This window comes from Musca vetustissima, unplaced genomic scaffold, assembly GCF_032173495.1.
Source record: "Musca vetustissima isolate MV318-11 ecotype Yass unplaced genomic scaffold, APGP_CSIRO_Mvet_v1 utg9639, whole genome shotgun sequence".
NCBI classification, from domain to species: Eukaryota; Metazoa; Arthropoda; class Insecta; order Diptera; family Muscidae; genus Musca; species Musca vetustissima.
Genome location: NW_026887794.1, coordinates 620,773 through 646,985, shown reverse-complemented (window position 1 = coordinate 646,985; position 26,213 = coordinate 620,773). Strand labels below are relative to the sequence as shown.

Genomic DNA, 26,213 nt, shown 5'->3' with positions numbered 1-26,213 from the left:
GGTAATTTTATCTTTTTCGCTGATTTCATTATAAGATAATCACTACCGCAAAAAGAGCCAGCAGCAGATCTGTTTTGCCCAAGATATAACAACGCATGTCCATAATGATGGCAAAAGGGAGAAGAAGAAGAAGATTACAGTTTTGGAATTATTTAAAATATCATTTTTGGATTTTGATTCAGAAGGTAATCAATGACGCTCTTTAAAGGTACAGTGTATGATATGTAGAGGATATGATATGCCAGACTAAAAACTGAGGGGTCCCAAGTTCAAAACCCCATCGGAGGAGGAAAAAATAATTTTAATGTGGTTTTCGGATATATTTAAAATACATCGAAAACCTACTTACATTCTTATTATTATGTTGAATAGTATGCAGATGGGTCCCGGGTTCTGATCACAACAGAGGTGGAAAATTTCTTTCAATTTGGTTTTCAATTATTTAATAAGGCCCCATATGAAAATACATCCGAAGCCCCGTAACATTCTACTAAGGATATGTAGGATATAGCGGCACCCTGTGAAAAATAATAACATTGTGAACACATGAGGAAAAATAAAATAAAAAGGCCATATCAAATCCTCTATCTTCTAATCTCATGTACAAAATTCTCAAAAATAATAATAACACTAAACAAGCAAGGACACAAACCACTATATAATATTCAAGATTGCGGTGTTTCTAATCAAAGGTTGATGGCAGGCCAATCACCCAGTATAGGCTACAGCAGACCAATCAGCTAGGCAAGAGCCCTATGGTCCTTGGAGAGGTAATATGAGGAAAAACAGTTTTTTTATAAATATTCTTCATGTTGTCACCTCATCCTTATAATCTCATGTACAAAATTCTCACCTTTCAGGAGATAGCGGCACCCAGTGGAAAATAATATACAATATTCAACAATGCGATGTTTCTAGTCAACGGTAGATGGCAGCCCAATCACCCAGTATAGACTACAGCAGACTAATCAGCATGGCAATATGGTGATGCTTTGTATGCTCCTTGGAGGAGTAACAAGAGGAAAAAATATGCTCCTTGTAGGAGTAACATGAGGAAAAAATCCCACTTTTTATAAATATTCTTCATGGTGCCATCTCAAATCCTCTGCCTTCTAATCTGATGTACAAAATTCTCACCTTTCAAATTTGTTGCATTTACTCTTTTTTATGAGACAATTTCGATGCTGTTTAACATCCAATAAAACTTTTTATAGTGGTGTATCATTAAATTTGGACTTTGAGGGCAAGCAGCGACAATGGCTCTGCCATGCATCAAAAAGTACAAAATTCACATGAAATGTGTCGAGCCCAACATTGTTGAGAGAAGAGTTGGCTTAGAAGATTTGGCCCCAACCCGACAATAACAATAAAAATAAAGTACCCAGCAAACGACTCAACGGCTCAACGGCTGTATGGGCGTATAATAAACAATTAATTGCCACCTAAAAACACCAATAACCGTACCTTAGACGATCATCAGTCGCATGCATGAATTCTTCAAAAGAAAATAATTGCGCACACACACCTACAATCGCAGAATAATAAACTTTTACCTAGGATGAAGAAATCACCAATAAATAGTTTTGCACACAGAAAGAGATGCTGAAGAGGGGAGGGAATTAAAAAACGAACAATAACCAAGAAATTTCCTGTATTTTTTACAGCTTATAATGTAAATGACATTGTAAAAAAAAGTAAAAACAAAAAATTGTATATTCTCATGCCATTGTAGTTTTGTAAACTACAACAAAAAATACAAAGAAGCAACATGTATGTAAAGTTGCCTTGTGGTTTGATCCCTGTTGTAGAAACAACAGCAACAACACAATTTTACAACGTTTTTTACTCCTAGCTTTTGTGTAAGCTTTGTTGTTTGCTGTTCGTTTGTTTTTTGTTGGAGTTTTTTCCTCTTGGCCCAAAACCCATGTTAACGGTTTAGTGTGTATTATGTCGGCTGTTATAACCAAATGTTTGCAGAACAAAAAAAAACTGTTTTATATAAAATTATTGTTGTTTTATTTGACATGATTTTTATGTGTTTATAAAAAATAGGGATGTACATTTAGAAAAAATATTCCTTTACATTTTATTTATTTTTACGAATGTGAATATTTAGAAATATATTTTATTTTTAAAGTGTGGATTTTTCCACATAAGTTTGACATTATTAAAAATATTTTGGAGCTACGATTTTTTTAAAATATTTTTTGAGCGTACATTTTTAACTAATTTTTGAAAATACTTTGTTAAAATATATAGAATATTTTTTTAAATTTTTAGGAAATGTGGATTTTTTAAATATCTTTGAAAAATATTTGTGGAAATTTAAAAATTTACGTAGCACTATATTGCGAATACTTAACGTGTTCACCCATACGTCACCCTCAACACTGTCCACTGTATCGTATACGTATTGTCGCCATTCATACGCCACCTTAACAGACTGTCAGAAAATCATAACCAAAGTAAATATATATATATAGTATGTGCTGAAATTTCTTTAAAAGGTAATTTATAGCAGGAAGATATTTACTATATTCTATGCTGTCTTGTCCAAATCAAATTTATTTCATTACTTGCTGTAGAGAAAAAATGTTCTTTAGAACACAATAAAATAGAAAATCGTATCGATCAGATATCTATGCTATTCAGAGACATTTTTGTGTAGACCTGGTATGGAAAAGAACATATATAGAGCTATACGGTAAATATTTATAATTTGAAAGCAAAGATTATTTTCTGGGAAGGTTCCTCAAAATGTGATCATTTTATGAAAACTTTGTTCTCGAAGGGCAACATGAAAAGCAATTACACTACAATTTCCATACGTAGCATTATCAATGTTGTGGTACGCAGTGTATACTTCTAGGCGAACTCAGATTTCAAAATCATTATGTTTTTGGATCAATATATTTCTTGTAAATGATATTGAAATTAAGACGTTTCTAATTGCAACATTTTTACAATCGACATCCCTACTATAAATCAAACAAATTGTTCTAAAAATATTTGTTTCATTTTTAGCTTCCAAATATTTTGTCATATTGTGTTCGTGGAAAAATTACCAGTAAAATTTTTTTATATATTCAAAATCCGATTTCAAAACCTTTTCACGAATAATTTTCTTCTTTCTTTGTCAGAACTTGTAGGATAAGATGTCCCCAATCATATTCTCTTTAGAAATCTGAGAAGTAACACACATCTTAGCATAACTTCTGGTCGAAGGCCCTAATGAAACGCATTCAAACCTTATTTGCAAATTCCCCACTTCTAATCACCACTCCTAATTAAATTGATGACGATAATTACGCAAGTTTTCCCCAAACCTGACATTTCTAATAACTTCCCCAATAGCAAAACAGTATTTTCTCTATATTTTTTTCCGCAACACTAAATTCCTTTCAGCGAAAATATCAACGGTTTTTGCAGTAATAACAATGCAATTGTCTAGATTTTATGTTCCATTTATAGCTCCTTAATGTTCGGAGGGGCATGCCATTGCCATCATCAGCATCGGCAAATGTCCTAAAAATCATTATTCGCATAATAAAATGAAATGTCGACGAATGCGTTTGGAAATCATTGTCGTGTCGTTGTGGCAGCGTGGCATTGGCATGGAATGGCCATGCAGCAAAAAACTTATCTTCCGAACTTCTACAATAAGGCATATACGTTGATTTTATTTATGCCAAAATGCCTTACATGGACAATTCTTTGTGCCATTATAAAAACGTTTCATGCGTTTATTAAAAAATCGAGAAAAACGAAAAGAAAATAAAATGTGTTGCATCTACTGTCTACCCCTTTGTTCCATCCTCCCCGTTGAGAAATACAAAACGGGCAAAATTATGATGAGTATTGAAATATTTTTAGTTTCTTTTTTTGTCATCTTTTTTTTCGTGGTGTCCAAAAACAATGGCCAGGCGGCAATGCCAGAAATTATTGACATACCCTCGACAGCGACAAATTACATTTCCATGGAATCATGCAAACAGAAAAGAAAACTATGAAACGCTAAAGTAAAGACCACAACGATGCAAAGAAGAAAGAGGAGGAGGAGAAAAAACGAAGACTCATGATTAGCTTTGGCATTTCGTTTGTGACCATGTACAATGTCGGCGACAGCTTTGTATTGGGCGATGTGCTTTTAGGCGCGGAGATGCCACTTACAAAAAAAAGTCACAAAAGCTTAGAGACAAACAACAACAAAAACAACTCAACCTTTAGAACATGGTCTTTGACGCTTTAGCAAATTTATCTCAAAAGATATTGAATTGGTTGGCATGGTTAGATGGGATGGAATGGTTGGTTGGTGTGCCTGTGTGTCTACCTATTTGACCACTGTGACACTTGACATGTTTTTCGTTTATAGCCAATACAAACACACACACACACACAGCAACGAACACAATTATTTTCTAGTTGTCTTTTTCTTTATAAGCCAAGGCTGTGTAGAAAATAAAATAAAATTCAAATTATCAAATAAAACCCAAAGGAGATTGCAGCAGACAATGCCATGACAATATTATTTTCCCCCCAGTACAACAACAACGCATTTGTTATGACATACAAAAAATCTTATTGTTGTTGCTGTGATGTCTTGGCTATGAAGACAGTCAATGGCCAATGAATTATTACGATGTGACAATAATTAAAATAATAAAATACATATAAATAAAAAACTGAATATTTAGGAATAGAAATCCGAAACTATGCCGTCTATGTACCGTACCCAAGTTTTAGAAATTAAACATGTAATTCAAAAGAATTACATTGAGCTTTATTGCGTATACATGCTGACATTATATATACGCCACCGTCGAACATACGTACACATTAAGGTGGTTATCATACGCCACCTTGAATAAATATTTTTGATTTATTAGGGGACCGATGATTTTGTTAGGCGACCCATAATGCATATGGGACAGTGGCTTTACAAAAGTCATTTCGTTGATAGTGTGTATTTATATGTAAGATATTGAGAAATTTCATATGCGGAGAAAATTGAAACCAATTTAGGTTCGACATTTGCTATCCTTTTTAAAGTAAATTTTTGCTATAATTGGCAAAGGTGACAAATTTATTTATGATGAAAGCCCTGTGAAAAGATTGTACCATTTCGCATTTAAATTTTTCATTGGCAATTTATCATTCTGATTCCTAAACATTTTATTAATGGGACACCAGAACGTATACTTAACGACAACAGTCATACGCTCTTATGTATTCACTAGTTGTTACTAATAGGACTTTCATCGGCCGTTTTGTTTTAAATTTCTCATAGTAATTTAGTATTTTTTAATTAGAAATTCCTTATTATTTTCAAATCTCACCCTCACCTTCAATAACCCCCAAAGAGTCCTAATTTCTCATCCCACTACTGTTTTTCCACAAACCAACCTATGTGTGTAACCATTTCCTATGGCAATTGTCTTTGTAGTTGTGAATGGCTATGTTGCTGTTTTGTTTTTGGGTAAATAAATAATTCATGTCGTTAAACCCAAAAAACAATCTTGCTGAGACCGACCAAGTAACCAAGTCTCACAGTCAAAACCAACAAAAAAGAAAAAAAACACAAAATATAAATTCTACGAAATACCGTTAGATGTAAAAAATTGATGTCTAAACTAGGTCAACGTTCGGTACTCTAAAAAATATTTAAGATTTTTAATAACAGCGAGCAAGAAGCAAACAAAAAAAATAGCAACGACAAAAATATTCGTGGACACCATGTCTTCCAAATGATATGAAGTGTTGTGTGGTGTCGCTCGATCTCTACCAACGGACGACGGATGCCTGGGATGTAGGCATTTTGGAAAATGGTTGGTGGTGCTAGTTGGTTGGATCGCTGGCTGGCTGGACGGCTGGACAACAGAGCGGACATTCCTTCCATAACATCGTCGTCGTCATCGTCGTCCTCCTTTGTGAATGATATGCATGCAAAGCTGACACTGAATACGCGTGCGATAATTAATCCGTTGCGTTTGCAGCTTGCCGTTGTCTGTCCACATTCATTCACATACCTGGTATGTCCATCCATCCATGACTGTCTGCCAGGTTGTTTGTTTATTTTTTTAATTTTTTCGGGAGTTGTTTTTTTTTTAATTTCTTGCCGTATTCTATGTTTCCTTCGTGGCGATTTTTTTGTCTCGCTGCAAAAATCTTAGCATGCAATAATTCAACTTGCAACAGCACGCATCAAGTTGTTCTTATTTTTTGTTTTCTTTTCTTTTTTTAATTTTTGCATATTCTCCAATGAATTGGTCTAAAGAACGGCTAGAACGTAACTTTTGTCACTGTAATATGCCGTTTCTAGAATTTAGAATTCGCATCCTCTTGTTGGCCAGCCAGCCACCAGCCAAACTCTAGGCCTAAATGTAAGTAACATCAATTAAAAAATTTCCATTTGATGTCATTTGCCTTGACTTCTAATAGCAATAAAAGTAGCCGGGCGACTGCAAGTATCGAGTACTTTTCAAAGTCATTGTTAGCTAACTGCACAAAGTTGGGAGACGTGCACGAAGAAATATGCTTCTAAGAACAGAACCACACAAAAAAATTAATGCATTTTTAAGATGCTTGTCAGGCAATGTTTCTTCCGCAAGCAAGTCTTTATTTCATTCGCATTTTTAATGTCTTTATTTTTTTCTGCTTCGAAGTGTCATTGTTGGGGTCTATTGGCCATGGAGGTAGACGAAGTTGCAAATTTTCGAAACACAAATCATGTCTATAATATAGGCCCGTAGTTTTCGAGGAAGAAGCGTATTGAAAATTTCATATTTAATTTACATATTTGAGAATATCGATTGCTTTATTTTGGGGTATACAGGCGGCTGACACGTACAAATTCCTTTTTTTTTGATGACATATTATTGAGGCACTGTATAAATATATGCATGTATTTGAAATTTGTATGTATACTCAGTGTCTGAGTTCTGTTATAGACCGTAGAAATTCGATATTTTTTAACGTATACATGACGACATATATCATACGCAACCGTGAATTTTAAAAATACTATTAGCATAAAAAACAAGCCAAAATACTACTTCCCTACTTGTCTTAGTTTTAGGGTATGTATTTTTTTGTTTTCCTTAAGAATGACTAGTTTCACGATTTCTTGCAATGGTGTCCTTTATTTTACCTCTGTTAGAACTGGTGGATTCCATAAAAAGTAAATTCCTAAAATTCGTAGCTCCAAGACTTAAACATTTGAGTGAAGAAAACCTTCACACATTCTTTTAGAGTTGAACAATCTATTCCCAGAAACAGTTCGCTCATGTAAATGAACGATTGGATCACAAGGAACTAGATGAAGGAAACTACTATAGCAAAAACAGCAAGACGACCGAACCAGTTTGTTCCGGAATAAGCCGACTCTACTGTTGGAAAAGTCCGGAGATAAAAGAACTACAGAAATGGAATGGAAATATTAATGGAACTAGAATACCTATCTTCCACAAACCATAGCTGCCAGTTCTTAGGAATCGGTATTAGATTTTGTTCAAAACAAAAATTTACGAAACTATGAGACTTTCTGTTCAATTTAAATACTGGTCTGCATCGCACAATAGTCTCACCTTCACGTATACATATTGACAGTAATCATACGCAACCAACACCACCTAACGCATACGTGTTGTTGTAAATCATACGCTCCTACTTTTGCTACGGATTACAGAATTTATAAAATATTGACAATAAAAATAGAGGAAATGTCTATATTTCACAAAAGTCTGTAAATTCTTGGAAACCAAGATCATACCATATCTTGTCAGAGCACAACATTCCTGAACTATGATTTGAATACGACTTTCTGTAGGGACTCCACAAATTTACGGTTGTATAAATATTTTTGCCTCAACTGAAGATTATGATAATTAGGAGCATGAGTTCATATTCCAACGGAAGGAAATATTTTTGTCTCAAGTGAAGATTATGATAATTAGGAGCATGAGTTCATATTCCAACGGAAGGTCATTAGTTAGGTTAGGGTAGTCAGCTATCAATTTCACCACCTTTACGTATACATATTGACATCAATTACGTCACTGGTACCATCTGACGTATACATGTTGATGTCAATTATACGCCAATACCTTGTTATAATTTAAATTCAAATAAAGCCTTTATTAAGGGTTATAACTGGTATTTAATATGCGATCAGAGAATTGAAAAGTCCTGATCTGATGGTACTATTAAATTTGCATATTTAATTTTAACTGCATTTTTGCGTTGATATTGGACAATGCATGAAACATTTTTTCAATTGGTGAATGTTATAAAGTCAATATAATGTGAATATCACGCCAAAGGTGATAGATAATAAATCATTAAAAGCCTGACAGATGCACAGCTATAGGAGACATAGAACCTTCATAGCTGAATATTGAATATATTATTAAGTCTTTGTAAAGGGTTCACAGACATATAATCCAAGCTCTTCAGAAACGATTACTGATTGAACACGAGGTGAAATTATAGGAAATCTTTATGAATAACGTGGTCAAAATTTTCTATTAATTAATGTTTTTCTTAGAGGTTACAAGGGGCTGGTTTTTAACAAAGGTTTAGTTGAACCCAGTTATGTGAGAAATTCCAAAAAGGAAAAGAAAACAATCCCTTTCGATTAACCTTTGCTGTTTGCCGTTTCATATAAAGAAAGAATTATTTTTATCGTTGAACTTTCGCTTATCGTTGTAGCACAAGACAAAAGATTTTAATCGCATCTTCCGTTCGCTTCCATGGATTTTAACTTATGGCGACGATGAAGATGATGATGCTGCTGCTGTTGTTGCAGATGGTGACATGGAAAGGTTGAAAAGAAATCAAAGGATGACATTTTGGTTTCGTTTCAGTTTCGAGACGATATACGAAGTGTGAGTGACATTTGTAAATGGTGATCTTAACATCAAACTGATGTTAAGACCCTAAACTGATGTTGCCCTGCATAGGATGCGACCCCGTGGACAACTATAGCAACAACATAACAATTGAGACGGAGAAAACATTCAATGGATCTGTTGTTGTTGTTAACATGTTATCTTTTCAAAACATCAACACATACGAGGGGAACAACAACACAGCATTTCCCTGTTAACATTGTTTCATAAGGATGAGTTGTTGCTGTTGCGGTGTTTTAGTTGGTCATTTCATCGGTACGAACACAGGATGCTTGTTGCATTACTATGTCTTGTTAGGTGTCACTTGTCCTTGTCGCTTTTGTTGTTATAGTTGCAATGTGTGGTGTTGTATGGTGTGCGTTTTAAGTTGGTTTGGCTTACGCTGTGACCTCCCTTTTTTTCCTTACTTCGCCTAAAACGACCAAGTGAAATTAGCCGCAAAAAAGTTCAACCCAAAATGTTTGGATAAAACAAAAACAACAACGAAGAAATGAAATCAAACCACAAATGTTGCGGCGACGATAAAGTGTTGGAATTTGGATTTCACGCGTTTCGCATGCGCTCTTGATCTTAAACTTCGTCATGCCCCCAAAACGCAATCACCCAACAAGCAAGCAAACACACACACTCACTTAGACATACATACATACTTAACTGCATGCAACAACAAATCCCTCAATGTTTTTTGAACAACTCCAAGCTGCAGTCAACTAACTTAGAGAGATAACAAAAAACAAAACAGAAAACCAAAACACCAAACCTCAAAGCAAAATCCCCAGAGATAGCCAAATGTGAATATCAGTTAAACTAATCCAGTTATTTTGGAGCAAAACCCAAACCATAGCAAAAAAAACTACTCCACAGCTTGTCCACTTTACTGGTGCTGTAAATCTCCACTTTACTTGAATCATGATTTGTTGTGCTACATATACAATTTTTTTGTTTGAGCCACATTTTGTTTGTTTGTACCACCATCGCTGGCTGTTGCAGGATAGTGCGTAAGTTGTGTATTGTTGTTGTAGTCCATGACAAAAATATATATGTACTTCATATAACGTTATCTGCCACATCAAAGCATAATAAATCCGTAATTGATTCTCTAGTGTAGATGTTATAGAGTTTGTCTAATATTTATAAGGCACTGTGGTTTACAAGACAGTGTTGCAGTTAAAAAAACATTATGTAGAGAATTTTTAACATTTCAAATAGTTCTGGGATAGAATTTCAGCTCGAATTATAAATTTTTCGGACACTATTAAAGGAAATCCTCTGTCGGTGATTTTAGTATACATTTTACAGTGACGAAAATTATCTTAAAAATCTACGGAAAAAACTGATTTTAAAAATCTACGCCTTGTATAGTCTCAGTCTACGCCTTTTATGAAACCATGTTGACAAGGTGAAATTATTTGGCTCTCGTATGAACTAGGATTATTGATACCTTTGATAAAATATTTTTGGAAAATCGCCGATTTTTGACCACAAACCAAGTTAAAAAATAAGAAAGATCTTCATCGATTGGCTTTATCCCAGTTCATACGATAGCAGTACACTCATAGAAAAACGTGTAAAAATTTGGAATCGATTGGGTTATTAGTTTTTGAGTTATCGTGCCCGCCATTCGCAAAAGAGGAAAACGCGTTTAAAGTTTGAGAAGCCTTTAGCCGTCACTTGATGCTGAAACAATAAATCGGCTATATCTTCATGAGTTCTTGAGATTTTCACTTGTGTAGATTCGAATTAAATCGAAAAAATTTTTGACTCCGAGAATGGGGGGTCCCCTTAAGGTCTCAGGATTTTTTTTAATATACGCCTCGTTAATATTTGATATTAAAATCTGAAAAAAAACACCTGCCCCATTTGTTAATTCCATTTATAATGAATTAAGTTGCATAGATCAAACGTATTACAAATGGAAATATCTATCATCCGTTTTAATTATTTCCATTTATTAGTAGCGAGCTTAACCAGAACTAATTGAATTTCCTTTACAATTAAAAACTCTAATAAACGAACAAATTCCATGGCCAGCAACCCCCCATAGCGAGGCAACCCATTTAAAAGTTTTATTTGATCTAAGGCTTTCTTCAAATGACAAACCAAAAACAAACTAAGAAACCCCCGGAAATTTTGCGATCAATGTTATTTGGAAAAACAACACAGGGGAAATTGTTGAAATTGTTGTTGGCAAAACAAATGAAATTCGATTCGATTCATTTGCATGTCTGGCTTTAATTTTTGTGAAATAAAACTGTGAATGTGGCTGTGGTCTCATAGCCTAGGTAACGACGATCATGTAGCCTCTAATGAGTTGTGGCCATTTGGCGCCATCGGCCTAGGACGAATAACACCACCAGCAAACCTCAGCTGTGGTATGATAGCTACAATTTTGTTAATCGAGAGAATACGGGAGGATGGATCTGTATATATCGAAGTTCGCCTGCTCGCTCGCTTGGTGTGGTGTTGTGTTAAATATATAGTGTTGTCCCCATTGCACGGGGTGCTGCTGCTGTTGCATTTCCATATGCAAGCGACAAATTTGTTTTTGCATTCCAATTAGACCAAAATTCCGTATTGATGTGACCAACCATTCATCAAGTGGCTCTGATTACGCGTCTCATCTCATATGATTGCAGGCGCGATAAACATCACCAATTCTTGCATATCAACCATGTCGAGGCTCACTCCCATTCCCAACATTCATATGCGAGAGTGGCTGCATAACATGCACAGCAACAACAACAACATCAGCAACAAGAATATCAATAGCTTCAACAACAAATTATGGCCTGGTCATTCGTTCGAACAACGGCAACACCACCACCAACAACAACAACAATTGCTGATGATGAAGCTCCACCGTTGCTTGTATCCTGGGGCGTTAGCAAGTTGTAAGCTTCATTCTACGCTTCGGTCGGCCACAACGACGAAACACAACAAATGAATGTTTGTCAGAGCCCAGCTATTAGGTACCCCCGGAATATTCAAGCTAGCATGCATACATGCGTGTGTTTGTATGTGTGTCGTCGTCTGTCTGTATGTTTGTCTCGCTGTGGTACCAGCAATTTTTATGTACAACAAGATGTTGCTTAGCAATGTTTTCCAATTATTTCGCAACAGCGTCTCATTAATCATGGAAATGATAAATCTGCAGCGCTGCCCCAAACTAATGGGAGAATTGTTACGCACAGGGGTTCGGAAAAAGAAAAACCAAAATTATCTTTTTAAAAATTCAAAAAAAAACGTATATGACGGCCATGAAAAATATATTAAAACATACCTCAAACTCATCCTTTTTATAGGGAAGTCCTTTGGTAAAGACATCTTGTAAATGAAACCCTCAAAGAACCGAACGAAGGGCTCATTCTACAGAAGACCTCAGAGAAGAGCTAATTTTATTGAACCTGAGTAGAGGACTTGTCCTGAAGTTTCATCAGCACAGGTTTGGTTTTTATTATATTCGGAAAAGTAATACATTTCAGCAGCAGGGATACCAATTGTCTGGACGCTCTCGGAGAAATATCTTCATACTATCTCTAGCATATCCTTCTTATAGGAAATTACTTACTCTAATAAATTGAACACCTCAAGGGAAAAAATATTTCAGGAGATGACTTCTTTTATGCAATGCCGATTGAAATTCTCCTTTCAAAGAAAACCTCAGGAGAAAAGTTATTTAATACAAACATAAGGGAGGCCTTCTTTTGTACAAGACCTCATGCAAGGTTATCATCCGCATAAGGCATTAAAGGACCTTCTTTTAAAGGTGTGATTAAATGAGATATTATTCTCACTACTATAGAAGGCCTCATGGAGGACTTTTACAGAACTTGAGTCATATAATCTAGAAGGGTAATCTTAACATAAACAGGATATGTTCTTATCCAGAGGAATTTAAAATTAAAACAATTTTTTAAAAGATCGCGAGGATTTTTTAATAGACGACCTATTTCTACTTGCAAACATGACTTATCAGATAGTCGGATAGTCTACCTCTAGAGTAGGCCTCACCGCATGAATTCAAATTCTGTTGAAGTATATTGCGCATCAATTTTATGGTCACATTTTCCCAGTGTATCCGACATGAAATTCAAAACACAAGGTGACACCAATACATTACCAAAAATAAAAACCCTAGCTAAATTTTCTCCTTACAAAACAATTTCTTTTTTTTTTGGTGGGGTCTTCCCACAGTACTACTACTGGCGTTCACAACGAACGAAGAACATTGATTTTTGTTTGTTGTTGTTCTTTCCATATTTTTCTGTTTGCTGTTTGTCTCGGTTCCTTTTTTTCAAAAGGATCGATCGTTTGTTCGATTGTTAAGCAATATGGGTACATAAATGATGGCCATTATCATGGATTTGTACATAACACAGGCGTTGTCAAGACAAGAAAAAAAGAAACCAAGGAGAAGAAGAGGAGAGGCAACACAATTGTACTGCAAAACTACACTCAAGAATTAACCATTCACCAGCAATGGCAACAGCAGCAGCAACATTTCTTGGACCCACCAGCCAATGACCATTGCCAATGGTGTAAACCAAACCAAATCATTTGATAAATTCATGCAAATGATTTCAAGCGACACTTGTTTATGATTGTTCAAAAGGCCATGGGTCAAAATATGGCCTTTCGATTATCAGCTGTGAATCTAACACTTGTGAACCACAACGACTTTATCACCCATACACGCATGTTCATAGACGTGTGTGTGTGAGTGTGGCTTGTAATTGACCAATGTTTTGCCGTGGTGTTTTGAAAGCTTAAGGGGGAACGCTTTAAATCATCTAAACATGTGTTTCATTAGCCTCAAATAAGACAATGGATTAATTTTACAAATGTTACGCAGCGATAGGAGTTTTAGAATAGAAGAGGATCAGGAGGAAGGTTTTTGATGGGAAGTTTCCATAAGGGAAATAAGACAATGATGGAAAACGATAGAAATAGAACCCTCAATGTACTATGATATGATCTGAAAAAGGTCAAGTTTTCAAAAAAATGACCTCAGTTCCCCCGTATTTCCAAAATTCATCCAACCATAATATTCATCCCCCTCTTCTCAAGTCTTTTTAATACTAGCAAACCAAAGGTTATCAGGTGCACCCGTTGCTAGTTAACCCAAATTATCGAGAAGTTAATTGAACGTCGTCTCTAAGCTAAGATTTGCTTTCTGTTCACAACGTGGTTAATTAAATTTAATTCGAATACATCAACCGCACACACTGACTGCCAAACTACTCAGGCAAGTAATATGCATTCGAGACCCAGCCAAGCAAACAACCAAGCACCCAACCAGCCAGTGCAATGATGAGCGACAACGCATGTAGGTGGCCCAATGATGGAATTGCAATGAGGGCGAATTGTTCAGCTCAAAAAACAAAAAATCGTGCAAGGTAAAAAAAATCAAAATCGTCATTGGTTGCCACTCATACTCGCTCAGTTATGGATATTTTTGGAGGTTTCTTTTGTTTTGTATTTCGTATAAAATGCCTTTTCAATTCTAAATGACAGCATCGAAGTTACGAGCTGAGGTAACGGCGCTTGCAATGAGAGGAGACTGGAGGCGCAAACAATGTGAACGCATATAGCCGTATAATAGACTCTTAATTATTATTTATGACGCAAAATTGGTGCAAATCTGTTTTGGTGTACAACAACAACGAGGGAGGGAGACACCACACCACGATTTACAACAAACAAAAACATGAGCGAAATATTGTTATTACAAACGTACAACAGACAGACAATATTTAAAAAAAATGATTTTTATAGCTGTAGGTGAGCGGTGAGGAGCGGACTATGACATGTACACGTTCGGAGGGCAAAGCGATGTAGCTTAACACAAACATTTGCAAACAGTAAAAAAGGGTGCCCCCTAGCAATCTGACACCTGTGTGAGATTTTTTTCTATACAATTACAAATCGTTTTTTTCATTTTATTTTACAATGGAAGATAAGGAGTTTGTTCAGTTGTAGGGTAATAGGTAACAGTGGTATGGAACCTACAGGGAATACTTGGAATAAAAAAGAGGCTATAAAGTGGAAAAAACGGAAAAACTTAATGACAGGGTCGAATTGGATCGAAAATCATCTGCAGAGGACTCTTTAATCCCCTAAAAACACGAAATGTCGGATTACAAACAAAATGACGCTGACCCCAAAATGAGAGATATGTAAAAACATTGTCCTACATTGTAAATCTTCTACAAGAAGATATTTACGTTCTAAGATACAAAATTTAAGACTCTTAGGTTTTAAAATAAGTGAAGGTCCTTAAAAGTAACAAAAATCGGTTGTGACCCAAATATAAGGAGAATTCAGTCAAAATGAGAACGTCCTCTGAGAACTTGAAAGATATAAAATAAGTCGGGACACTTGCATAGAAACTGTATCGAAATATGGACCCAATTTATTTAAGGTGGTTTTTATACTCTAATTTTATTTAAGGAGGTTTTTATCCTCTGAGAAATATCACCACAAGCTTAATTATGCCGAACAATGGATGTATTCTCAAATCTTTTGCGAGGAGATATTTCATCTATTAAGAGTGTGAAATGTAAAAAATGAAGAATCGTTGCTTCGTAATTAAGGGTGGGACCTTAAAAGTACAAAAAATCGGTCGTAATCCTTATAGGAGGAGGTCTGACTTAAAAATGGACCTACTTTCAAATTACTCCGTTAGGAGGCATAGGTTTATATCCTTGTAGGAAAGGGACTGTGTCGAAAAGAACTGTATTATAACGAAATGTGGACCAACATTAAAATTGATGTGCAAAGCTGGTTTTATCCTCGGAGAAACTGAAATGCGTAATTATAGCCACATCGGTTAGCTTAAACTTCTTCGCGAATAAAAATCTTAAAATTCATAATAAAATTATCCTATAAATTATAATTTATTTGTTCTTATCCGGTCTTCGGTGAAATTTAGTGGTCTCTCAAGATTTTATTAAACTTAGAAAAGATATTTTTGTAAATATCGTCACACTGTGCGACCTAGTAGCAAATATATCGTCATCAATGTGTATGTGTGTCTGTGTGGCGGCCAATGGTCAGAGTTAGTTAGTTAAATTTATGAAAAAAATTAAAAATACAACAACAACAAATCTCACAGTACCACCTGAATGTTATGCTCATTTTACACAAATTGTTTCATTGTTACGATTTCACAATTCACACAGTCGTAAATCAGACTTACAAGCCCAGGTTTCACTGCCATTCTGACACACCAAAATAGATAGGCAGAGAGACAAACAGAGAGACAAACATACATACATCCATATATCTCCCAATAACATTTGGATTATCAACAGCAGGGAGAGGTGATACGGCAAGGTAAAAATGATTTATATCAATTCAATAGTGGCAGGCTACAACAGAGGCAGCAGCGACAGCAGCTTAAGCTGTGGCACAAAACAGCCCCGATTGTTTGTTACAGAATTTTCAAATTATTATAAGAAGTAGAGTTTGTTGTTGTTCGTTTTTGCGTTTCGCTTTTCAAATAAGCCACACTTTGTTGCCATTGAGTTAGTAGGTGTGTTTTTTAGTTTAGAAAATAGAATCAATATCATGACTGCTGCTGTTAAATTTATTGGAATGCAGTTGTGGGTAAGGAGTGCACAGCAACTTCAAATTGACTACAATGGACAGTTGTCGGTCTGTCGTTCGAAGAGCAGCTTATCTTGTGGAGATTTTAATCATTAACATTGAATGGTGGTAAATTGTTAGGCGTAGAAAATTGGGTTTCATAAATTGATAACGAGGAGAAATAAGAAAACAAAAAACCTATTTTAAAATGAAAAAATAAAGAATTTACAATAAAATATTATAACAAAGACTAACAGACGGCGGTTGCTGTCAAATTCGATTCAAATGAATTCGAGTGAGTTAATAGCAAACAAAGGTGTATTATTTTTAATAAGGTGTATGCATGAATTACAATCAAATATTCTTTTTAGAAAATAAATTGACAGCGCCTAGAAATATATAATAAAGCCTGTAATTCATATGTATAACATTATGCATATAATTTTTCAACGTTTAAATAAACTTCTGGGGACAGTTGTAATATGTTTATTTTTAATGTACATGTTAGGACTACAACCTGATAAATTTTGACAACTTTGATTGCTCACTATTCTATAGAAATGATAATTGTGGAAATCTCAATCATGTATTTTGCACCACAATAACCCACTCAGTAGGTGATTTATGGGAATTACTTCAAAAAGATATATATTACATATTAGTTGAGATAATTACCATCAGATGGTGCTGTAATATTATTTTAGTGTAGACACGAACCATGTGTGTTGAATTGTAGATGCAAAATTTTGGTCGTTGACTTCACTATCAATAAAACAATATTGCGCGCAAGGATTGTGTCTTTGATAACGAAAACAGGGTTGCATTTGAAAGACTTTTCTATCACCTAAAACCGCTGAAAAGAATGCATTTCACTACGATTGTAGTTATGAAAGGTGGTCTTTTATACTCTGAAAATCCGAAATAACAAATTAAAGCTACATCATTGGAAAAGAAAGCTTTTTGCTAAGATTGTAGGCATGAAAGGAGGTATTTTATAATCTGCAATTCCGAAATAACAAATTAAAACCACCCGTAAAAACCTTTAAATCGGGAGGAGCATTCATTTGAATTAAACATTTTCTGTAATAGTTTGTTTTGTCCTAAGAGAAGAAAAATAAAATGAGGCCGAATCTTCAAAATATCAAAAATTGGTTTTGACCCTTTTATGACATCTATGTAAATTAACGATTGAGTAGATAAAAGAAAAATCTAAAAATGAGCTTTGGGCTTAAATAAAATCTTCTAGCCTAGTATTTGAGAATTTTGATCTCTGTGACTAAACCAAAGTGGCTACCAATAAGGTCCTGGCCTATTATTCTAACGTAAAATTCAGTAATAAAGTAAAAATATTCTGCAGAACATTTTCAATGCCATTGCAGGTTTTGACATATGATACATTAATGGATCCCGATGATTTTAGATATTTTGAAGATTCTAAGAAAAAGAGACAATATCGGGTGGTAATCTATAATTTTGATTTATTTTTGTTGATTCCTCAGTGAAAAGAGTATAAAAAGTCGAAATAATTAATTTTTGCAGACAATGGTATGTAAAAAAGAATTGGAAAAAATTTACACAGCCATTCAAATATTGATTCTTGTGTGATATAGGGTGATGTCTTAGCTAAATACAATTTAGTTTTAATTGTGTAGCATATTTTTAGGTGTTTAATGGAGTAAACAGCTGATTTGAACATAAAAGTTACTCTTTTGCCTGAAAATACCTACACCCTTTTCTTGAGTCCAAACGTTTTTAGATATTTTGAAGATCCAATTGTCAATTCCAAGTGGTATACCAGAATTTAGAATTTTATATTGGTTCCTTACTGAAAAGGGTATAAAAAGTCGAACTATTTATTGTTTTATTGGTTTTCTAATATTTCTCTTAACCTAGTATATTTCCTTGACTCACAGTTCAATTTAGGCAAGTTACTAATTCGCATCGAATACATCAAGTCTTCCTTTCAATAACTTTTTTCCTCCAAATAACAATTCATATCCACATCATCAGCCCATAAAATGTCTGGACTTTTACTTTAATTGTTTTTGTGTGTAATAAATTATTGCAATTGTGGAATTGAAATTGTCTGGGGAGACACAATTCACAATTCTATGAATCTCCGCCATACACAAACAAAGAAATATATAGGAAACGGCAGGGAAAGAAAATGATACAAAAATAAATTTCGCTATTTGATTGGGAGCACCCCACATGGATTGACCTGACGACGATGATGATGATTGGCTGTTTGGATGTTTAGACGGGCAGACTGAACGGCCGACTAACTGACTGAATGGCTGGTCGGTTGTTCGTCTAGTTTACCAGTCGGTTTGTTCTATGCGTCAGAGATTTTAGCGGTTAAATGCATTCGTCAGCTACATTTGATTTGTTGCTGTTGTTGGTATTGTCGTTGCTATACATCTCGTTAGTTTCATGATGCTGTTAATTAGCTTTTTACATGTCTCCGGCAAATGTTTGTGGCCAGCGTCATCATCATTGTGGCGAGGAGACAACGACAGCAGCTATGGACATTTGTACCGTTTGTTGTTGTCTGTCGTCATCGTCATCTTGGTCGTAGTTGTCTTCATCATCACTGAGTTGGTTGGGTTGTATTCCACTCGGCTGTTGAATGAAATGTTTTGCTTGCAACACAATGTGGCCAGGAGAACAGCAAAGTATGCTTCTTCTTCTTCATTTTTATAGTATGTCGTCGGTTTTCTTCGTTCGCAAAAAAATAAAATAAAAACTGCAACAATAACAAACATTTGATGTGCTACGAATTTTTAAGTAGGCGCGCCCGGATCCGTTTTCTTTACTGTATATTTTATTTTCCTAACACAAGATACTCGCTAGCAAACCTTCCCTGGTATTCTAAAGTTACTGTTATGTCGTAGTAAAGGCAGAGGCATCCTTCCATAGCCGGACAGCCACCTAGCCACACATTATGTTGGTAATAAAAATTTGAATAGAAATTAATCTAAAAAGTTTAACCGTTAGCAGTAGTAACCAGCCATGAGTGGTGGCACCAACCAACACCTCTCCTAGGCTGAACTATGTGTTTCAAATGAAACACCAAAAATGTCTACAACCTCCCTCCTTTCGGGGGGTAAAAAATTGTGGCCAACCGTTTGACCAAACCAAAGTCTATGGAAAATGCAAACAGGCAAGCCATCCAACCCGTGAGTCGGCTGGCATGCAACTCAGCCGATTTATACATCCATAAATAATGACAAAATTGCATTTCCGTAATGTATGTTAGTTGAGATGTATAGGATGTTGCTGATGCAGTAGTAGAAGTTGTTGTTGTTGCCATTTCTTTCAATGATGATGATGACGAACGTAGACGAGGACCAATGGCCAATGTTTCCATGCACAGAGAGGGGTGTATATTTTCGCCAACTCGAATAGATGGATTGCATGAGCAATGTTATTCGCATGGCATTTGATTCGGAAACAACAACAATTTTATTGTTATTGTTGTTGTGGTAGCCTTCGTATTCTAAGTACACAATAATATGCTAAGCTTCAACTGGCTGACCCTGGCCGTTTGCTCGTCTGTTTGTTTGGTTGGCTGCAACAAAAAGGTTTGCATGACGCAGCTGCGTAGATTTTATACGATTGACTTCCAGCTATGCATGCAATTTATCATTTAACAACAACGACCGGCCGGCCGACCAACCGACTGACGGATACCCCACATCCCTCGACTAAAATGTTCCTCCCCATTTTACCTGACATTTGGAGATGTAGAATACACTAAGACAGAGGCAAAGGCAGATGCAAATGAGCAATGAAATCTATTGGATTCTTTTTTGTCCCATTTGTTTGAGACACAATACCAACTGCAACAACAACAATACCGACGACTCCAACAACATATTTGCTAACGAATCCTATTTTTATTTACATTTAGAAAGGATGTTAGTTGTAAATGCAATGCATGTTGATGTTCTCCTTGCTGTTGTTGTTGTTTTCTCTTCATTGGTAGGTATCAACTATAACAAAACAAAAACATTCCCAAACATCACGTGTACATCATTCACGTTCCCATTTCTGAACATTCTTTAATAAAATGTAAAATAACATTCAGAGATATGGGAATGACCTTTGAAATTGCTGTCAAGGGTAGGAAAAAATGTCGGAGGACATCTAATGGGAAAGGTGGGGAACAAGTAACATTTATACACACGTGCAAAGACTTTTTTGATTATATGGGATGATGTCTTAGCTGAAGATTTGTTTGAAAAACAGCATACTTTTAGGGATTGATGGAGTAAACAGCTTATTTGATCATAAACATTATTTTTTATTAGAAAGTACACAATTATTCGTCGTTTTTTGATGTCCTCATTCACCTAATAAAATGTGAAATTAGTTCCAACATATGGGAATGACAATTCAAATTGTTAAGGACATTTGTTGGAGGATTTCTAATAGGAAAGCGGGAAATAAGTAACACCAACACGCCCTAATAAGATTTATACATCCATGCAAAAGCATATTAGGTGATAGGGGATGATGTCTAGGCTAAAGATTTATTTGTGTAGCATACTTTCAGGTATTGATTGAACAAACAGCTGATTGGACCATAAACCTTAAGTTTTTCTTAGAATTGTCAATTATTTACGAATTTTAATGACTTCATTCGCATTCTTGAGTGAAATATAAAAAAATGTTTCTGTCGTCTAGCAAAGACCTTTCAAATTCCTGTGACGGGTAAGAAAAAATTTATAGAATATCTAATAGGGATGGTTCATAGTATGGTGCCAAACTAAGTAAAACACAACACGTCCTAAAAAGTTAAGGGGGACCACCTTCCACTTTATCTGACTGTTATATTCCTAAATTAGATGAGACTGCAAATGACATACCTGTCAACAATATATTTCAAGCCAGTTCCTCTTCTTTTGAATAGGATAGAATTAATAACTAAACTTGCTTCTTTATCACTCACCTTTGTATATGACTTTCAACACCGGGCGGTAGAGCACCATCAGCCACAATGTACACCGGTTGACCTCCGGGACCACCATGTCCAGCATACTGTAGACCACCACTTTGTACCACAACTTGACCATCAGCCACAAGGCCACTTAAATCACTGCCCGAATATATTTCCAAACCTTTCTGATCGGTAGTCGTATAGATCACCGTCTTATTGCCATCGTTGTAAATTAAATCGATATGTTTATCCGTTGGATACATATCTGGATCCAATTTGGCACCCATTGGTAAATGTGATAAATGTTTAGGATTACCAGGATCCGGTCCCGATGTTGTGTATATTATCTGCCCCGAATGTTGTTTCTTCGGATCATCGTAGATATCAACTTCGGTTTTGACCACTGCCTCGGTATCGTAATGTTGTAGCACGGAGGCATCTAGGGGGGATGTTTGATAAACGGCATGATCATTGGCCATTTTTTGTGCCTGATTAAACATGGCAGCAGCTACGGCATTATCATTGGGCATTAACTTGGAGGGATCACTGACAATACGTGTAAGAATGTGTTCACCGGCTTCATTGCGGGATAAAATGTGATGTTCACCATTAATGATTTCCCGAGATATGATTTGCTGCTGCTCCCCATTGGGTCCCACGACACGGATTATTTGATTTTCATCGAACTCTATTTTGGCCAATGGCTGATTTTCATGGGCCGTTTGTACTGCGGCCTGCTGCTGATTCAATTGGGCCACCATTCGTGCATCAATGACATGATCATCTTGGGGTCCTCCACCACCACCAGTCATTACCACTTTGGGACTCTCATATATGAAGACGGCATCTTTGTCGTATAACTTTGAGGAGTCTGTGTGCAAATCGAGGACATTTACATTGGTCATGGTAGCCAATTCGGGTTGTGGACTATCGGGGGATGAGTGATGCATGGCCTCGGGTGAAATCATGGGTATACCATTGGCTGTTTGTCCAGAATTTGAAATACTGGTTGTGCTGACAATATTGCCCGTTGTGGTTCCGGTGGCTCCAGCCACAGATACTGAATTGGCACGTGCTGGCGAAAGGGGGGCTTCGTGCATATGGCCAGCGGCACGGTGATGCATATTCGCTTGAGCCGTTAGAGCAAGTTCGTTGGCGGTAATGACACTTGTTGTGACCGGTGATGATGATGACATCTTATGTCAGCGTACAATTTTGGAGATTATTTTTAAAGCAATGTGATTGGAGATTCTTAGAATCGTTGGAAGGAGTTGGGCGGTGAGTGGTAAAACAGTTGAGTTCCTTGTTTTTTTCTTAGTTCTTACTTAGGGAAGTATGTGAGGAGAATTGCACTTGCCAGTTAATATTTTCCGATACTGGTAAGAAATATTGTGTAGGATCTTATCCGTATGGAATGTATTGAAATTTGATTGGAATGTTGTTGTCGTTATGTAATAATGAGTATGTTTAATGGCTCCTTATGTGTTCTAAAACTTAATTTAGTTCTTAATATACGATGCAAATATTAACTTATAAACGAATAATGTGTATGTTTGTGTTTTTGGGCGTGTGTATGTATATATACGTAATATATAAAAAGGCACTTTAATCTCAGTTGATTTCTTGGAAGGCTCGGATTTCTAGAAGAGGTTATGTTATATCTTGTACAATTCGTTGTGACCGTTGTTAGTTTTGTATAGTGGCAATATTTCTTTTTGGGCTTAATTGGTTTCTCTTTTTGTTTCTTTCGGAAATTGTTAAGAATTTGCTGATGGTATGGCACACTTTAGCGTTGAACAGCGTTTTCTTGTTCCGTTTTTTCCTACCGTTTTTTCATAGGTAGAGTTTTTGTGGCATGTTGTTGTGGGTCCGTATGGAGGATGTGATGATGTTGGTTGTGGATTTTGGCAATAATGGCTGGTATTATTGTAATGTTAGAGTAGTTGCTTCGAAACATCTGTAATGAAAAATGAAGAGAAAATACAATTAATAAAAAATTATGATTTTAAATTAAAGTATACTTTTAGGAAGTGGGACTAAAAACTACTTATTTTAAGGTATATTTTTAGGAGTTAGATTGCAAACAGGTGATGTGGGTCTATACTCCAAAATATGTATTTTATCAATGGGAAATCTGTTATATTTTGATGACTTCCTTAAGGTGTATGTACTCTAAAGATATGAGACTTTGTAGGTTTTCTAAAATATAAAGAAAAATCGGGCATAAACCGATCAGTGAAATGAGCTGTCTAGTTGAATTGATTTCAGCCGAGAGGCCCATTTCTATCTTAAAACAAGAAAATTGCCGCATTTTTGCACTAAGAGCAACCTAAAGGTATTCCATACCTGTCACCACATGAAATAAAAACAACGGTTGGAGGTAGTGTCTTTGGAATAATCGGTTCATATTTCTTGAACCTCTAAGGTGACCCTTTGACGGGAAGCTTTATAAAATAAGAAAAAAAATGATATATATGATCTGTATACGCATGAACAAATAACCTTCAGTAGGTGTCATATATATATATACAGGTCGTGAATCGATAGAACACCTACTACAATAACTTCTTCAGGTTTTCTAGAGGATAATTGAAAGGCCTTATATAGATGGCACTCTAAAAGTCTTTTACAGATAAAATACTTTCTGAATTTCTAAAGGACCTCTTGTACATTAAAAAAACTGTTAAAGTTTATAATGACCGACTTTTTACAAACTTCCATATGGGAGGCTTAGAGAGAGTCTTCTAAAACGAGGAGAACTGGTAGTATACTATGGACAGTAGAACTTTTGGAGTAGAAGACTTACGGTACAAAATGGAGGGAATAAAAATTCGATATTACTTTAATAACATTCTATAATAAGACGATTTTTTCTACCTATTGAATGGATGACCTTCTAGAGGTCTTCTGGGAATAGAAGTATTCTGGAGATAGAACACCTTTTCTATACATGAGGGAACTTATTCTATACAGATAGAGAACTTCCTAAAAGTGTAAGCCATGGAAAGTCTTAACAGATTTTTTATGGAGAGCTGATCTTCTAAAATAAGAGACATTATGTCACTAGACACCATATCTTCCGCAGCTCTTTTTATATAGATATCTTCTGCGAAACTTTAATAGATAGATAGAATAAAATGCACAGGCAGGGTTTCTGCAGACAATTGGCTTCAGAACATCCACAGGCACTCTAATTGACCATCCTCTAAAATTCTTCTACAGAAAGATATAGGTAAAGGGCGTTTTGTAGGTCTCCATTAGATAGAAAGTCATCTAGTCGTCTCTGTAGATTTTCTATCGATAGTGATGTAGGTATTTTATAGAGCTATTTCTATAAACAACAATTCATCTCCAGACAAATGTATAATGTACATAAACGCATTATTATGACCCTTTAGATAACTAGGTTTTCTATACATGAAGGAGAAGCAGAAAATTAACCCTTTCAGTGTTTTTGTCGAATATATTCGACATTTAAAAGAATCCTATGTATACTATTGATGTTTTTGTTTTTGCTGTCAGACAGATGAAACTCTCCGAGGGTTAAAGTGAAAATTGCTATTTTTCTAAACTCTATGCCTTAATATTATTTTAAATACAAAATTTTAGATTTTTATTCCGACAATTTTTTTTACACTGAAAGGGTTAAGAAATCTCTTTCACAATTCTGTGTAACTTTTTTCTCCCCTTTCCACCATTTTTATATTCCCTCTTTCTTTGTATTAAACGTTGCTAATAAATCTTTGGTCACAGATAAAGGATCAAAAATTATTGTCAGATATTAACAAACAATACAACAATAATTTGACCCTTTACAAATTTTCTATGAGCTTCCCATACAAAGAACCCCCCCCCCCCCCCCCCCCCCCCCAAAACGCCCCTTACACATACATGCAGATATATACTATTGTCAATATATCAAATAATAAATTTTCCAATGTATTTTGGTTTTCTTCATAGCCAAGGAGTTACACCATGGCTTACCCACTACTAGGACTGGCCAGACATTTTGGAACAACGACCTTAGACTTAGAGATTGCAACAAAGTTTTGAGTGGGCAATTTCCCAACACAGCTGGAGATGGAGATGTGGTGGTTGGTATGGCGGGGTCCAAAGTTTGCAAGCATTAGGCGGACGAAGGAGGCATGGTCGTGGGGTTGTGTGTGTAGTAGTACTGCTTTAATGGAATAATGTTGGGCCGCTGTATTTTTTTCTATTACATACAAAATTTGCTGGGATGAATGACTGACTGGCTGGTTGGTCGTTTTGGTGGTGTTTGAGGGGGAATTGTTGTTGCCGTTGTTGTTAAGGCTAAGTTTAACTACTAACAGCCATGGCATGGCAGCCAACGCAAAACTCACAAATTCCGTTTATTTGACAACTGAGATGAATGGAAAATTGCTCAGCTCAGTTCAGTTTTTTTTTTTACTTTACTGTGCAGTCCGTTGTGTTTTCCATATTGTTTTCTAGCCAAGAGGCAGCGACAGGCATTACCATTACATGCATCACAAATGGGGTATTGGGGTTTAACACTACAACACAGCATAGCGCTCCACCACGCCACACACTCTCTCACATGGCACTTTTTTGTTTGTTGGTACGCAGATTTATGCTGTAGCCTGCCTCAGCACAGCATAGCACCAAAGTAAATTGCATTTCATACACAAATGCATACGGCAGCGGACAGCTAGGCAGGCAGGCCGGCACGATGGCTGACTGTTTGGCTAGCAGGAAGGCTATTCACATGGCTGGATACGAATATTGAGCTGCCATGAATG

General features: G+C 35.8%; 1 protein-coding gene across 3 annotated transcripts in view; it reads right to left on the bottom strand.

Moving 5' to 3' along the window:
* LOC133335508 (protein grainyhead) overlaps positions 1-22,642 on the bottom strand; it is a 161,555-nt gene extending 138,913 nt beyond the window's left edge. For all 3 annotated transcript variants that reach the window (XM_061543784.1, XM_061543786.1, XM_061543785.1), the window contains exon 1: positions 21,448-22,642. In XM_061543784.1, the coding sequence (XP_061399768.1) occupies positions 21,448-22,631 (1,184 nt within the window). In that variant the 5' untranslated portion in view covers positions 22,632-22,642. The remainder of the gene's footprint in view (positions 1-21,447) is intronic.
* Positions 22,643-26,213: the final 3,571 nt, after the last annotated feature.